We start from the raw sequence: 15,277 nt of genomic DNA on the forward strand, positions 1-15,277 counted from the left end.
CACACAGTCAGGTTGAGGGCCGCAGAATTCAGATGGAAAAACGGCCCTTGAGATAGCAAGTCTGGTCGGTCTGGTAGTGCCCACGGTTGGCCGACCGTGAGATGCCACAGATCCGGGTACCACGACCTCCTCGGCCAGTCTGGAGCGACGAGGATGACGCGGCGGCAGTCGGCCCTGATCTTGCGTAACACTCTGGGCAACAGTGCCAGCGGAGGAAACACATAAGGGAGCTGAAACTGCGACCAATCCTGAACTAAGGCGTCTGCCGCCAGAGCTCTGGGATCTTGAGACCGTGCCATGAACATCGGTACCTTGTTGTTGTGCCGGGACGCCATGAGGTCGACGTCCGGCACCCCCCAGCGGCAACAGATCTCCTGAAACACGTCCGGGTGAAGGGACCATTCCCCTGCGTCCATGCCCTGGCGACTGAGATAATCTGCTTCCCAGTTTTCCACGCCTGGGATGTGAACTGCAGAGATGGTGGAGGCCGTGGCTTCCACCCACATCAAAATCCGCCGGACTTCCTGGAAGGCTTGCCGACTGCGTGTGCCGCCTTGGTGGTTGATGTATGCCACCGCTGTGGAATTGTCCGACTGAATTCGGATCTGCTTGCCTTCCAGCCACTGCTGGAACGCCTTCAGGGCAAGGTACACTGCCCGTATTTCCAGAACATTGATCTGAAGCGACGACTCTTGCTGGGTCCACGTACCCTGAGCCCTGTGGTGGAGAAAAACCGCTCCCCACCCTGACAGACTCGCGTCCGTCGTGACCACCTCCCAGGATGGGGGTAGGAAGGATTTCCCCTTCGATAATGAAGTGGGAAGAAGCCACCACCGAAGGGAAGCTTTGGTCGCCTGAGAGAGGGAGACGGTCCTGTCGAGGGACGTCGGCTTCCTGTCCCATTTGCGTAGGATGTCCCATTGAAGAGGACGCAGGTGAAACTGCGCGAAAGGGACTGCTTCCATTGCTGCCACCATCTTCCCCAGGAAGTGCATGAGGCGCCTCAAGGGGTGTGACTGGCCTTGAAGGAGAGATTGTACCCCTTTCTGTAGTGACTGCTGCTTGATCAGCGGAAGCTTCACTATCGCTGAGAGGGTATGAAACTCCATGCCAAGATATGTCAGCGATTGGGCCGGTGTCAGATTTGACTTCGGAAAATTGATGATCCACCCGAAACTCTGGAGAGTCTCCAGGGTAGCGTCGAGGCTGCGTTGGCATGCCTCTTGAGAGGGTGCCTTGATCAGCAGATCGTCCAAGTACGGGATCACCAAGTGACCCTGAGAGTGTAGGACCGCTACTACAGTAGCCATAACCTTGGTAAAAACCCGTGGGGCTGTTGCCAGGCCGAACGGCAGTGCCACGAACTGCAGGTGTTCGTTTCCTATGGCGAAGCGCAGGAAGCGCTGGTGCTCCGGAGCAATCGGTACGTGGAGATAAGCATCTTTGATATCGATCGATGCAAGGAAATCTCCTTGGGACATTGAGGCGATGACGGAGCGGAGGGATTCCATCCGGAACCGCCTGGTTTTTACGTGTTTGTTGAGCAGTTTCAGGTCCAGGACAGGACGGAAAGACCCGTCCTTCTTTGGGACCACAAACAAGTTGGAGTAAAAACCGTGGCCCTGTTGCTGAAGAGGAACAGGGATCACCACTCCTTCTGCCTTCAGAGTGCGCAGCGCCTGCAGAAGAGCCTCGGCTCGCTCGGGAGGCGGGGATGACCTGAAGAATCGAGTCGGGGGACGAGAGGTGAACTCTATCTTGTAACCGTGAGACAGAATGTCTCTCACCCAGCGGTCTTTTATTCGTGGCAGCCAGGTGTCGCAAAAGCGGGAGAGCCTGCCACCGACCGAGGATGCGGATTGAGGAGGTCGAAAGTCATGAGGAAGCCGCTTTGTTAGCTGCCCCTCCGGTGGTCTTTTTAGGACGTGACTTAGACCGCCATGCATCAGAGTTCCTTTGTTCTTTCTGAGGCCTTTTGGACGAGGAGAATTGGGACCTGCCCGCGCCCCGAAAGGACCGAAACCTCGACTGCCCTCTCCTCTGTTGGGGTATGTTCGGTTTGGGCTGGGGTAAGGATGTATCCTTTCCCTTGGATTGTTTGATGATTTCATCCAAACGCTCGCCAAACAATCTGTCGCCAGAAATTGGCAAACTGGTTAAGCGCTTTTTGGAAGCAGAATCTGCCTTCCATTCCCGTAGCCACAAGGCCCTGCGGAGTACCACCGAATTGGCGGCTGCAACCGCCGTACGGCTCGCAGAGTCCAGGACAGCATTAATAGCGTAAGACGCAAATGCCGAGGTCTGAGTGGTAATGGACGCCACTTGTGGCGCGGACGTGCATGTGGCTGCTTCAATTTGCGCTTGACCTGCTGAGATAGCTTGTAGCGCCCATACGGCTGCGAATGCTGGGGCAAAAGAAGCGCCGATAGCTTCATAGATGGATTTCAACCATAGCTCCATCTGCCTGTCAGTGGCATCTTTGAGTGAAGCCCCATCTTCCACTGCAAGTATGGATCTAGCCGCCAGTCTGGAGATTGGAGGATCCACTTTGGGACACTGAGTCCAACTTTTAACCACGTCAGGGGGAAAGGGATAACGTGTATCCTTAAGGCGCTTAGAAAAACGCTTATCTGGACAAGCATGGTGATTCTGGACTGCCTCTCTGAAATCAGAGTGGTCCAGAAACATACTCGGTGTACGCTTGGGGAACCTGAAACGGAATTTCTCCTGCTGAGAAGCCGACTCCTCTGCCGGAGGAGCTGAGGGAGAAATATCCAGCATTTGATTGATGGACGCAATAAGATCGTTCACTATGGCGTCCCCGTCTGGAGTATTAAGATTGAGAGCGCCCTCAGGATCAGAATCCTGATCAACTGTCTCCGCTTCATCAACCCGAGATTCCCCTCGCTGAGACCCTGAACAATATGATGATGTCGAGGGAAAATCTAAGCGAGCTCGCTTAGTCGGTCTGGGGCTGGGGTCTGTGTCAGAACCCTCAGCCTGGGATCTATGAGATACCCCGGGAGGACATTGTTGGTCCAACTGAGGGGGGCCAGGGAACAAAGATTCAACAGTCCCTGTGCTGAGATATCGGCCTGGACTGCAAGGCTTCTAGTATCTTAGCCATAGTCTCAGAGAGTTTTGCAAACTCTGTCCCCGTCACCTGGACATTGTCAGCAGGTGGCTCCCCCTGGGCCCCTCTTAGCAGAGGCTCTGGCTGAGTAAGTGTCACAGGGCCCGAGCACTGTACACAATGAGGGTCAGTGGAACCTGCCGGTAGCGGGGTCGTACATGCGGCGCAGGCAGCATAATAAGCCTGTGTTTTGGCACCCCTGCCTTTTGTGGGCGCCATGCTATTATCTTCCCTGAGTAACACAATAGGGTATATAGCCAGAAATCAACTGTGCACCATACAGTGTAAAGTATATACCATAAACATATACTGTATAGTTACACTACTGCACAATGGGGCTAGCACCACAGGTGCTGCTTACCACCCGCTTAAAGCGGTTGTGAGGCCACCCAAGTCCCTGCCTGGGTCTCCCAGACTTTGTCCCCCTCTGCTGCGTCCGAGGAGCTGACAGGAATGGCTGCCGGCGTCCTGAGGAGAGGAGGGAGTCGTGGGCGTGGCCCAGAAAGTGCGGGAACTGGAGCCGCACTGTGCACAGTGAGAGGGGTGGAGTATGCAAAGCATGCTCCAGCCCTCAGTGCTGCTCGTTCTGTGCATCTTCCCGCCCTTCCCCTGCCTGTCAGGGCTGAGGGCGGGAGGAAAAGAGACTAGGCCGCAAAAAGCCGGGGACTCGAGTAATAAGCGCGGCCGCCGTATAAGCGCGGCCAGCGCGGAAGTCCCCGGCGCACTACAAGTCCCAGCCGCGCCGCAGTGTTTCCGTGGCAGCGGCGGTCAGCGCGGCAGTCCCTATACATAAACACACTCAGCAACGCTGAGTGTGTAATGGCACATTTTAACCCGGTCAGCGCCGCGGTCCCCGGTGCACTAGCACACCCAGCAAAGCTGAAGTGTTGCTGTGTGCGGTCCCCACAGGGATACAGAGTACCTCCACGTAGCAGGGCCATGTCCCTGAACGGTACCCGGGCTCCTATCCAGCAGGCTCCACCGGAGTTGTGGATGAAGCACGGTCTCAGTGCCTGGAGACCGATAGGATCCCACTTCACCCAGAGCCCTGAGGGGGATGGGGAAGGAAAACAGCATGTGGGCTCCAGCCTCCGTACCCGCAATGGATACCTCAACCTTAACAACACCGCCGACAAGAGTGGGGTGAGAAGGGAGCATGCTGGGGGCCCTATATGGGCCCACTTTTCTTCCATCCGACATAGTCAGCAGCTGCTGCTGACCAATCTGTGGAGCTGTGCGTGCATGTCTGCCTCCTTCGCACAAAGCATAAAACTGAGGAGCCCGTGGGAGCACGGGGGGTGTATAGGCAGAAGGGGAGGGGCTTTACACTTTTAGTGTAATACTTTGTGCGGCCTCCGGAGGCATAGCCTATACACCCAATTGTCTGGGTCTCCCAATGGAGCGACAAAGAAAAAGAGCTTCTCTATATTTTTGGTTCCCAGCCGGGTACAAATAGGTAGCTGGGGATTGGGGGCAGCCCGTACCTGCCTGCTGTACCCGGCTAGCATACAAAAATATGGCGAAGCCCACGTTATTTTTTTTTTGTTTGGGGGGGCAAAGAAATCCTGCATACGGTCCTGGAAGGAGGATGCTGAGCCTTGTAGTTCGACAGCTGCTGTCTGCTCTCCTGCATACACTATTGGATGGAGGATGCTGAGCCTTGTAGGTCTGCTCCCCCTGACTCTCCCTCCAGCATACAGTCCTGGATGGAGCATGCTGAGCCTTGTAGTTCTGCAGCTGCTGTCTGCTCTCCTGCATACACTATTGGATGGAGTATGCTGAGCCTTGTAGTTCTGCAGCTGTCTGCTCTCCTGCATACACTAGTGGAGAATGAAGAACATATTGAAGAAGGAAATGACATCAGACCTTTTTTTTTTTTTTGTTCACGGATAAAAAACGCATAAAGACGCAGTGAGCAAAAACCCAGTAGCAAAAAACGCACCAAATCGCGGCAAAACGCGCGCGTTTTGCCGCGGTTTTTTGCCACGGGTGCGTTTTTGTGCGGTTTTTGCCGCAAAAAAAGCACAAAAACGCAGCATCAAAAAAAACGCAGTGTGTGAACCTAGCCTTTCCTGGCTCTTTCTACAAGCTTGAATGGAATGTAAACAATACAGCTAATCAAGGCCTGCCTGCTAACTAGCTGCAGTAGTTACCTGAAGCCCCACACCAGAAAAGTAAGCCACGACATTGGCGGAGACCATCAGCAACAGTAAAAGGATTGGCACAAATATGGTAGGCATAAGTATGAAACTGTTATAAAAGTAATTAAAGGGTTTGTCCACTACTTGGACAATCCCTTCTCAATGACAATGTTTTCTCCCAGTAAAATAACATCTTTACTCACCTCCGATGCTGCCACTATTTCAGCGGTTTCGGCACAGTCTCTCCAAGGGATCGCATGACATAACCATGTGGCTAATCGTTACTAGCTTTAATGTCCCCTTGTACAGATGTAATTGACATCTGAAGAGCGTAAGAGAGCAACCAAAGTTCTCACTTCCTCCAGATGTGCCGATTTGCCCAAATGAGGGTAGAGTGAAGCAGCCGCTGATTGGGCACAGGGATCGCTGACATAATGTCACGAGATCCCCGGGAGAGACAGTGGCATCTCCACTGTAATGACGCCGGCACCAGAGGTGGGTATAGATCTTATTATTTTAACATTGCGAATGAGAAGAGGTTGTCCGAACAGTGGACAACCCCTCTAAATGTAGTAGTAGGTAAAGGGGTTGTTCTCATGAAGACAATTACTGCGATTATCCACTATTAGGACATGTGAACTTTATAGAGGAAAGTCTACCCTTTGTGTACTACATGGATTGGCATTCCTGTGAATTTCTTCCAAATAATATTTATTATTATGCCGTTTATTTCATGGCACTTTACATGTGAAAAAGGGGCATACATAGACAAGTACAATAATCATGAACAATACAAGGTGCAGATTGGTACAGGAGGAGCGAGGACCTTGTCTGTAAGGGCTCATAGTCTACAGGGAAGGCATTGAGGATAAAGTAGGTGAGGACAAAGCTGGTCGTACGACACTATGGTGGACTGAGGGTTACTGTAGGTTGTAGGCTAGTCAGAAGAGGTGGGGCTTCAGGTTCCTTTTGAAGGTTTCCACCATAGGTGAAAGTCTGATGTCTTGGGGTAGAGCATTCCAGAGTATGGGGAGGCACGGGAGAAATCTTGGATGTGATTGTGGAAAGAGGAGATGCGAGAGTTGTGAGAAGGGGATCTTGTGAAGATCATAGGTTGCGTGCAGGTACGGTAAGTACCAGGAGACTAGGTCACAGATGTTTGGAGGAGACAGGTTGTGGATGGCTTCGTATGTCATGGTTAGTGTTTTGAAACTGAGTCTTTTGGCAATGGGAAGCCAGTGAAGGGGATTGGCAGAGAGGAGAGGCCAGGGAATAGCATCTTCCATGCAGGAGGAATGCTGAGCACAAATCTCCCCAGCCAAATAAACTGTTTGTGAGATGTAGTGAAAGCCCATGAGGCTATATTTTCAAAGTGGAAATATGTACAGCACAATATATGGGGATTTTCCCACCAATAACATTTAGCAGTATCCCATGGATGTCATTGGTGGGAAAACGCTTTGATGAATGATTCTGAGCAATTTATAGTGACATGCTGCCACCTAGTGGTTACATTTATCTATACCGCATAAGTAAAAAAATATGATAAAATATAGGCAAATAAAAGGTGAAGCAGAAGTATATATGGGCAGCTACCTAACTTACCATTTATGAGAACGGTTACTTCACACACATAAAATTAGCATTAGTTAGTCTATAATTTTATGTATCACATGTGTTGACAGTTCATTTAACCTATATAATTACATGATTTGTATCATTTACAGACATTGCAATCCCTGAGGACTGTGGAATAAGCCTAGAGAAAGCCAAAGGAGTCTCTGAGACGACTCTCTTGCAAGTGACAGTGGTGTTTTTGAAGCTTTATGTAAAAGGTTGGCGATCTTATTTGAATTTTATGAAGTTGATATGTGTACATTTCTACTCCAAAAATAGGAGTAGTAAATCCTAAAATTGTGCAACCTTATGTATGGTCTCCATATAGGAGTGAAAATGTTGAGGATTCCAGATGTAAAGAGACAGGGATGAAAGAAGAGCCTCAAGTGCAAGTTGGAGTAGTGTGAGTGAAGATTTATACATGTATAGATGTCTTATCACTTATGTATACGGCGTAGAGATTTCCATTGTTTGCTATGGGTAACTATGAGTTTAGCTGCCTTTTTAGCTGTTGTAAGTAGCAGCACTGACCATGCGTTTTATTATAGGTATGATTGTGGAAGCGAGTGTCTTTTTGTACATATTTTGAAGCTTAAAAATTTTAATGGACTCTATGGCAAGCAAGGATGCAAAATGTAAGTATACATAAGAGTATCTAATGTTGTGTATGACCAGACCCTCCAGAGCAGAAACTATGAAAAAATATCACTGCAACACTTAAGGTCCACATTGCCACCTCCAAGGGAGTCCGGCCACATGCATCACAGTAACTGCCTTTGGCTCTACATCTGCTATTTTCTGGCCAGAGAAGTGATGGGGACCTCATGTTTGCAGCTAATTAAGCAGCTTATTAACTATGTTAATAAGTGTCTCCGGCTAGTGAATTTTGTGTACCAGGAAACTCAGAAAGCCATAGTGTTTTGAGTTTAAAGGGAATCTGTCACAAGGTTTTTACTATCCCATATAAGAGCAGCATGTTTTAGGGGGATAGACTTTGACTCCAGCAATGTATCACTCAGCGTGATATATTGTTTACTAAGGCCCTGTGCGCACTTACTGTTTTTTCCCGCGGATTTCCAGCGGTTTTGCTGCATGTTATGTTCATAACATCTCTGCAGTGATTCACCAGCAAAACCTATGGAAAAAAAAATGCTGTGCGCACTATGCAGACTTTGACAGCTGCATGTTTTGCTGCAGGATTCCCGCAGCAAAAACAATTGCATGTCACTTCTTTTCCGCATGTCGCTGCGGGATTTCACTCCATTGACTGCAATGTAATCGTGAAATCCCGCAGGGAATAACGAAGGAAGCAAATTCTGTGCGGTTCATTGCGTTTTCCTGCGTTATCCCCTCCAGTATTTCGTGGTTTCCCTGCGGTAATATACATCGCTGCCTGCGATTTGCAGGGAAGTGATGTCATTATGACAGGAAGAGGAAGCGGAGCAGAGAGTAAACACAAACACATCACAGACGAACAGACATCACAGACACAGACATAGGACATAGAACACAGACATGTAGAACACACATACAAATCAAACAGAAATATAGAAAAAAAAAACACGTGGGCTCCGCTGTATTTTTACCGTTCAGCCGAGGTAAGCACACAGCGGCGGCCTGGTATTCTCAGGCTGGGGAGGGCGAGGGGCAGGGTTAATGTCCCCTGCCTCACTCCCCCTCCCGCAGCCGAGAATATCAGCCGCAGCTGCCCCGGGACTGTTGCATGCATTATGCGGCAGTACCGGAGTGTCCCCAGCACTTCTAGATGCCGTGATGCGGTGGCGATCCAGGTAATAAGGAGTTAATGGCGGCGTATCGCCGCCACTAAGTCCAGGCTTGATCATGGCAGCGTCTATGTGACAGCTGACATGATCAACCCGTAAGTAAAGTGAAAAAACACACACACCGAAAAATCCTTTATTTTAAATAAAACACAAAAAAGCTCCTGGTTCACCCGTTTATTAACCCCCCCGAAACACAGCTCCGGCGTAATCCACAGCTCCGGCGTAATCCACAGGTCCTGCAATGCTTGCATCCAGCCGCGACTGACACAGACACAGCGCTGAATGCAGCCTCGCAGTGAGACAGCAGAGGTAACCACAGGGCATTTCCCACGGCCGGTAATGTGCACTCACTACCGACCGTGAGAAATGCAGCGTGTGCTCACAGGGACTCTATCTATCCCTCTATCTATTCTTCTATCTATCTATTTATCTATCTGCTATCTAAGGAATTTTTTTTTTCTTTCAATGTGCTTTATTGCATTGAATGCATTAAAGCACATGTACCAACCCGCATGCGGCAAAACCGCGGCAATACCGCAGTAAAGCTGCGGCAAAACCGCGGCAATACCGCGGTAAAGCCGTGGCAAACCGCAAGCAGTTTTCGGGTGCGGTTTGCCGCGTTTTTTTACCGCGGGTGCGGTAATCTTTCAGTGCTTGCGGATTTTTCTTGAGAAAATTCCATTTTCCAGTGCGCACAGAGCCTAGATCAGTTTTCTCTGCTGCAGATCTACCAGTTCTCTGAATGCTGAGCTCTGTAAAACCTGATCCACACCACTGAATGGCAGCTTTCTGCTTATGCACAGGATACACAGAAAGCAGTCAATCAGTAGTGGGGGCGAGGTTATACAGAGCTTATAAATATGGGAAACTACATGGCAGCAAGTTTACTAGCCCTCTAGTGATAATCTCCTGCTGATAAAACTATATTGTATAAAAACCTAAGCAAGCAGCCCAGTAAGTGACACATCCCTTGAATGAGGATCTCTGCCCCTACATTCCTTTTAATATTGCCACAGGTAACTAGTGATGAGTGCGCACTACCATGTTTGGGTGCTCAGTACTCGTAACTAGTGATGAGCGGGCACTACCATGCTCGGGTGCTCGGTACTCGTAACTAGAGATGAGCGGGCACTACCATGCACGGGTGCTCAGTACTCGTAACTAGTGATGAGCGGACACTACCATGCTCGGGTGCTCGGTACTTGTAACCAGCAGTTGGATCCTCGTTCAGGCGAAACTTGAGTACCCAAGGATAATAGAAGTTAATGGGGGACTCTAGCATTGTTCTGGGAAATCTTCCGGAAAAATGCTCGAGTCCCCATTGACTTACATTATATTTGATTGCTTGAGTCACGCCCATCCGAGGATCCAACTGCTCAATATGAGTACCGAGCATGGTAGTGTCAGCTCATCACTACTGGTAACCCATTTACCACTTTTTTTTATTATTTTATTCTGTTTATAATGAACCTTCTTAGCACCAGGATAGTTATGTTATTTACGATCTGCTTTGCTAACAATGGAGCATTTTTCTGTTGCAGACATATTCGAGTTTATCTGCCGTCTCTTGATTCCATCACACCAAGCACTTACTGCTCCAAAGCTCTGGACTTCCAAATGCCTCTGACATTAATGAAATTTTTCATATTCCTATGCAATCCAATGTCTTGAAGTTGAGCTCCTTACAGCTATATATCTGTTCTGTGGGCCCTGAACAACAGGAGAGCTTGCTGGTGAGTGTAGAGCGTACCATAGACATGGCCTCAGCTGAATGAGCTCGAAGTGTAATGCTGTTATGCTGTGTGGCTTTTTTATGGTTGTATTCACACTGCCATCTCAGGGACCTGAGCTTTGCTGGCACGGTTTTCCCTTTGGTGTATATATCGCTAACATATTTCATGGTGTTTTATAGATGGCATCATCACATCTGTTGTTGTACTCATAATGACAAACATTAGTGCCAGTGTCATGGGAAGCCAATTTCTGTTTTAGCGGTGTAGGACTCACTGGGAAACCATATGAACTACACGGAACTATTGTCCTACATTGTAAATGTATTTGCATTACTCCTGAATAGCAAAGGTAACAATTTATATGAGCACTTATCATTAAAAGCGCTGTAATTAAATGCAGCCAATTTTCTAAAAGTCTAATTACATTTGGCACAACGCTGATGGCCCATGCACCACAAGCTGAAGTTTACACCAGTCAGGAGCTGTACATGATTGTAACTTAATCAGGTGCACCCTCTCCCATTAAACCTGTCACAAAGGCAGCATAAATGCTAGAAAAGTCACTTGCTTTACGTATAACAATGTGAAAAGTTTTTGTTTTGTTTTCTGGAAGATTGTCATATCCCCTGGATATGTGATAAGTTATGGACGAATGTACTTGACACTGCTCGTTACTCGATCGAGCATCGGGGTGCTCTTAGAGGTCGGCTGAGTATCGTGGTGCTTGGATATGTCGTCCATGAAACAACAGCCACAACGCACAGGCTAGCTTAACTGCTTGATGTGTGCAGGCACTTCAGGGAGACTCAGTTTCTGAATGGCTCTCCTGGGGGACAAAATAATGATCTCGGACGCAGCGTGAACTCCCTCCACCCCCCCCCCCCCCCCCCCCCCCTCCCAAAATAAATAAATAAATCCACTCACTCCTGAAATGCTCTGTTTGGCTGGCTGTATGTGGGCGGAAACCCGAACTGGCCAATCATTGACTTTACATAATGCTCGTTACTCGCGTAGAGCTCATCTAAGTCTTTGACCAGCTCAAATCGAAGAACAAGCATTTCTGCATTTTAGTGCTCGCTCATCACAAGTGATAATTTCTTGTTACCAGAATATCCCTTTAAGGGTCTAACCATGAATATCATGCTTTTGTGTGTATACAGGGAATCGCCCAAATCAGCTTGGCTGGCTATGAAGGTGCAAAAGAGCTGCATATTCATTGGTATCCTGTACAGATATACAGCAGTGCTGTAGCACAGAGGATTAATGATGGTGCTCGCATTGGAGACTGCACTCAGAGATCTGAAGTCACTAATCCAACGAAAACGGTGAGTACCACTGCCAGAGATATAAGCACATAGTCATCACCTCATCTATGGCCGCTGTCCTTGGGAGGGCGGCAGACCAGTGGCCTAATACAGAATTCTATAGTGAAGCCTGTTAGTAAGTATAGTGCCGGCAAAAAAAATCTTTACATGTAAAATCTGCATCATGATTTCACTTCAAAAAGTACACACAATGGGGGAGACTATCAGAAACTGTCAAAAGTAAATCTAGATAGTTACTCAACCAACAATAGCTCAACTTTCACTTCTCACTTCTCTGGTAAAATGAAACCTGCAGTCTGGTTGCTGTGGGAAACTAAAGGCCACTTTACACACAGCGAAATCTTTAGCAATGTTGCTGCCGATGGCACCCGCCCCCATTGTTTGTGCGTCACGGGCAGATCGCTGCCTGTGGCACACAATATCGTTAGTCCCCGTTACACATACTTACCTGCCTAGCGACGTCGCTGTGGCTGGCGAACTGCCTCCTTTCTAAGGGGGCGGTTCGTGCGACGTCACAGCGACATCACACGGCAGCCGTCCAATAGAAGCGGAGGTGCGGAGAGCAGCCGAAAGAAAGTGACGCCAACCTCATTGCCGGAGGACGCAGGTAAGTTGTTGTTCGTCGTTCCTGTGGTGTCACACGTAGCGATGTGTGCTGCCTCAGGAATGATGAACAACCTGCATCCAGCACCATCAACGATATTTGAGAATAGAACAACGTGTCAACGATCAACGATAAGGTGAGTGTTTTTGATCGTTAGCGGTTGTTCGTACATTTCACATGCAACTACTCACTAACAAGGCCGGATGTGCGTCACGAATTCCGTGACCCCCAACGACATCTCGTTAGCGATGTCGTTGTGTGTAAAGCGGCCTTAAGCCAGTTTAGCTATTGGACAGTTTTTGATGATCTCGGCCCAGTGGGTTGGAAGAAGCTTAAAATATTAGAGAAATCCTAAACCTTCAATCTACTACAGAAGGGGGATTCAGTGATTGCTGTAGCCAGAGATCTGGGCATGTCGATAGAGGCAATTTATCAACTTAAGCAGTCGGTGGTGTCATTGCTTCCTGAGGTGGCACCACTGTGGAATTCAGGCTCTGGTGCACCTAAGAAGACTTCCCCAAGGACTGATAAGCTTTTGAAGCATAAAGTGATGTCAAATCCTTCTAGAACTGCCGTTGAACTAAAAAACAGAATTTCGCAACTAGAACAATTCATTACTGCCTGCAGAAGGACCTGGGTCTGCCAACTCGCCATGCTGCAAAGAAGCCCCTGCAATCACAGCAGCAATGAAGAAGCAAAGGCTGGTCTTCTGTTAAAAATATCAAGATTGGACATCTGAAATGTGGAAGAAAGTGATGTTTAGTGATGAGAGCACTTTTATGTTGGTCACCAGAGGCTCAAAGACTGTGCATCGTTTAAGTACAGCATCATGGTATGACCCAAAATGTGCCAATAAGACTGTTAAACCCCTTGACAGAGGGATGTGTGGGGTGCATTCGGGGGAACCAGGGGCACGTGAGATCTGTACTTCCTGCCTAAGAATGTAAGTACGAAAGCAAGCAGTTATTTTAATGTTTTGGAAGAACATTTGCTTTATTTTTGGGTCACATTTTTTTTTTGCTGACCTGTAGTTCAGTTTGCTACAAAGAGCACATGTGTAGGAGTTGTACAAAGCTATTTAAACCATTTTGGCAACTTCTCCTTGACTTCTCTCAGTGAGGATTAGCACTCTACTGGGATGTTACTTCTGCATTTTACAGCTGAGGGTGTTGGTACCAAACTAAAAAGTACTAATTATGCTATCGGCCCCATTTTGCCAAAAACCTTCATGACACAAGAAAAAAAATGCCATAAGCACACTCCTCATTCATACCTGATTCTTTATGAGAAATTCTGCTGACCAAAATAACAAAGGGTGACCAGGACCAAAATAATAAAATTGGTGATGTTTGATCCCTTCATTTCTAGCTATGGCTTTTTTTGATTCCCTCTCTTAGGATGCGGTGTCAGTTCTGTTGGCTCGAACAACAGCTCAACTGGAAGCAGTGGAGCGTGAACTGGAAGAAGAGCGGGTGAAGCTGGAGTATACAGAGGAAGAGATCCTAGAGATGGAGCGGAAAGAGGACCAAGTGGAAGCAACCTCAGAGAGGCAAGTCTGAACCAATCTTACTGTATATAACCAAATAACAAACATTTACACATTTTGGTTTCAAGCTGTTTCTAGTTTCTTTACTGCTGAGGAAAAAAAGTAGAATTGGCAAACTAATCCCTAAACAAATAAATATATTAGTGAGAAATTAGTAACCCAGATGAAAAAGTTTGAAATGTCATTCTCTAGGTTAAATTGAACATCCCTGCTATACAGTCATGCCAGGGATGGTAGGTAGCAGGAACAGTGTGCACCTGAGCTGTCCCTCAAGCTAGGGATCCCAGGGCTATCCCTATCCTCAGGATTACCCCTGAAGGTGGAGATGCCAGAGTCTGAAACCTTGCTATACTCCCAGATACAACACAACTCCCAGATACAGCACAACTTTGTCTTCTCCCAAGAGAGTGAAGGGGCAGGAGTGCAAATGGAACACACAGACAAAACGGGCAAGAATATAAATATAAAAGAACTCAAAATCTTCTCCAGTAGGGTGCTTTGCTGCCGCAATATGAATAAACACCTCAGCTATATGGAGATGAGCTTCTGCAACGTGGTCAGTGTGGAGAATCTATAGCCAGCATAGGGGGGAGTAAGGAGTGAATACTTACAGCAGAAGGGATACAACTGCAGCTGAGAATACAACTACCTGGTAGATTTGCAAAAGGATATAAAGGAACCTTAACCTCTTCAGCACTAAATGGAATTAAATAGGTAGCAAAAAAACAATAGAAAAAATATAACTGGCACTCACCATCTATAAAACTACTGCTATTTATTGAAAAGTCATTAAAACAAATCACAGGGAGAAGCAGGAGACGTGCAGGTGGACGACAAGTGTTTTGTGTTACACACACTTCAACAGATCCCCCCGAGATGACATCAGGCCATGACACACTTGTTACATATACTTTCTCCCAATAACTTGGACCTGTTAAACATCTTCACTGTTCCAATGGCAGCCTATTCTGGCTCTGACCCTATTAAATGTAGTTAAAGGGAAGCTGTCACTAGATGGTTGCACTGTTATCTATTCTATATGTAGGTAACAGTGGAACTCTATACACATATAAATGCTGTGGAAAACTTGCACAGATCTGTTAGATGTGCAGGTATGTATTGATTCATGATCATACACAGTTTTTGTATATATTTATATATTGGATTTATGAATAAGCAGTAGTGATCATTGCTCATAGTTTGAGTTTTTACACCTCTTACATTAGTTTAAGTACTATTACTAAAATATTATTTTATTTCACCACTGCAATGGTCTCAGTATTGTATGGTCCCTGTAGCCTTCTATTGTCTCTGGCTTTGCTCGTATCCCTCTCCACCATCTTGTGACCACAGCTTGTCTGGAAGTCACTTCTCATGGTCAATATCTATCTAAA

General features: G+C 47.5%; 1 protein-coding gene across 1 annotated transcript in view; it reads left to right on the top strand.

The window, feature by feature from the left end:
* WWC3 (WWC family member 3) overlaps nt 1–15,277 on the top strand; it is a 233,001-nt gene that overhangs the window by 191,398 nt on the left and 26,326 nt on the right. Inside the window, 8 exon segments of the mRNA XM_075335493.1 lie at nt 7,002–7,055; nt 7,058–7,109; nt 7,220–7,294; nt 7,440–7,526; nt 10,217–10,299; nt 10,302–10,408; nt 11,569–11,733; nt 13,735–13,886. Coding sequence (XP_075191608.1) covers nt 7,002–7,055; nt 7,058–7,109; nt 7,220–7,294; nt 7,440–7,526; nt 10,217–10,299; nt 10,302–10,408; nt 11,569–11,733; nt 13,735–13,886 — 775 coding nt within the window.

Source organism: Anomaloglossus baeobatrachus, chromosome 2 (assembly GCF_048569485.1).
Source record: "Anomaloglossus baeobatrachus isolate aAnoBae1 chromosome 2, aAnoBae1.hap1, whole genome shotgun sequence".
Classification (NCBI taxonomy): Eukaryota; Metazoa; Chordata; class Amphibia; order Anura; family Aromobatidae; genus Anomaloglossus; species Anomaloglossus baeobatrachus.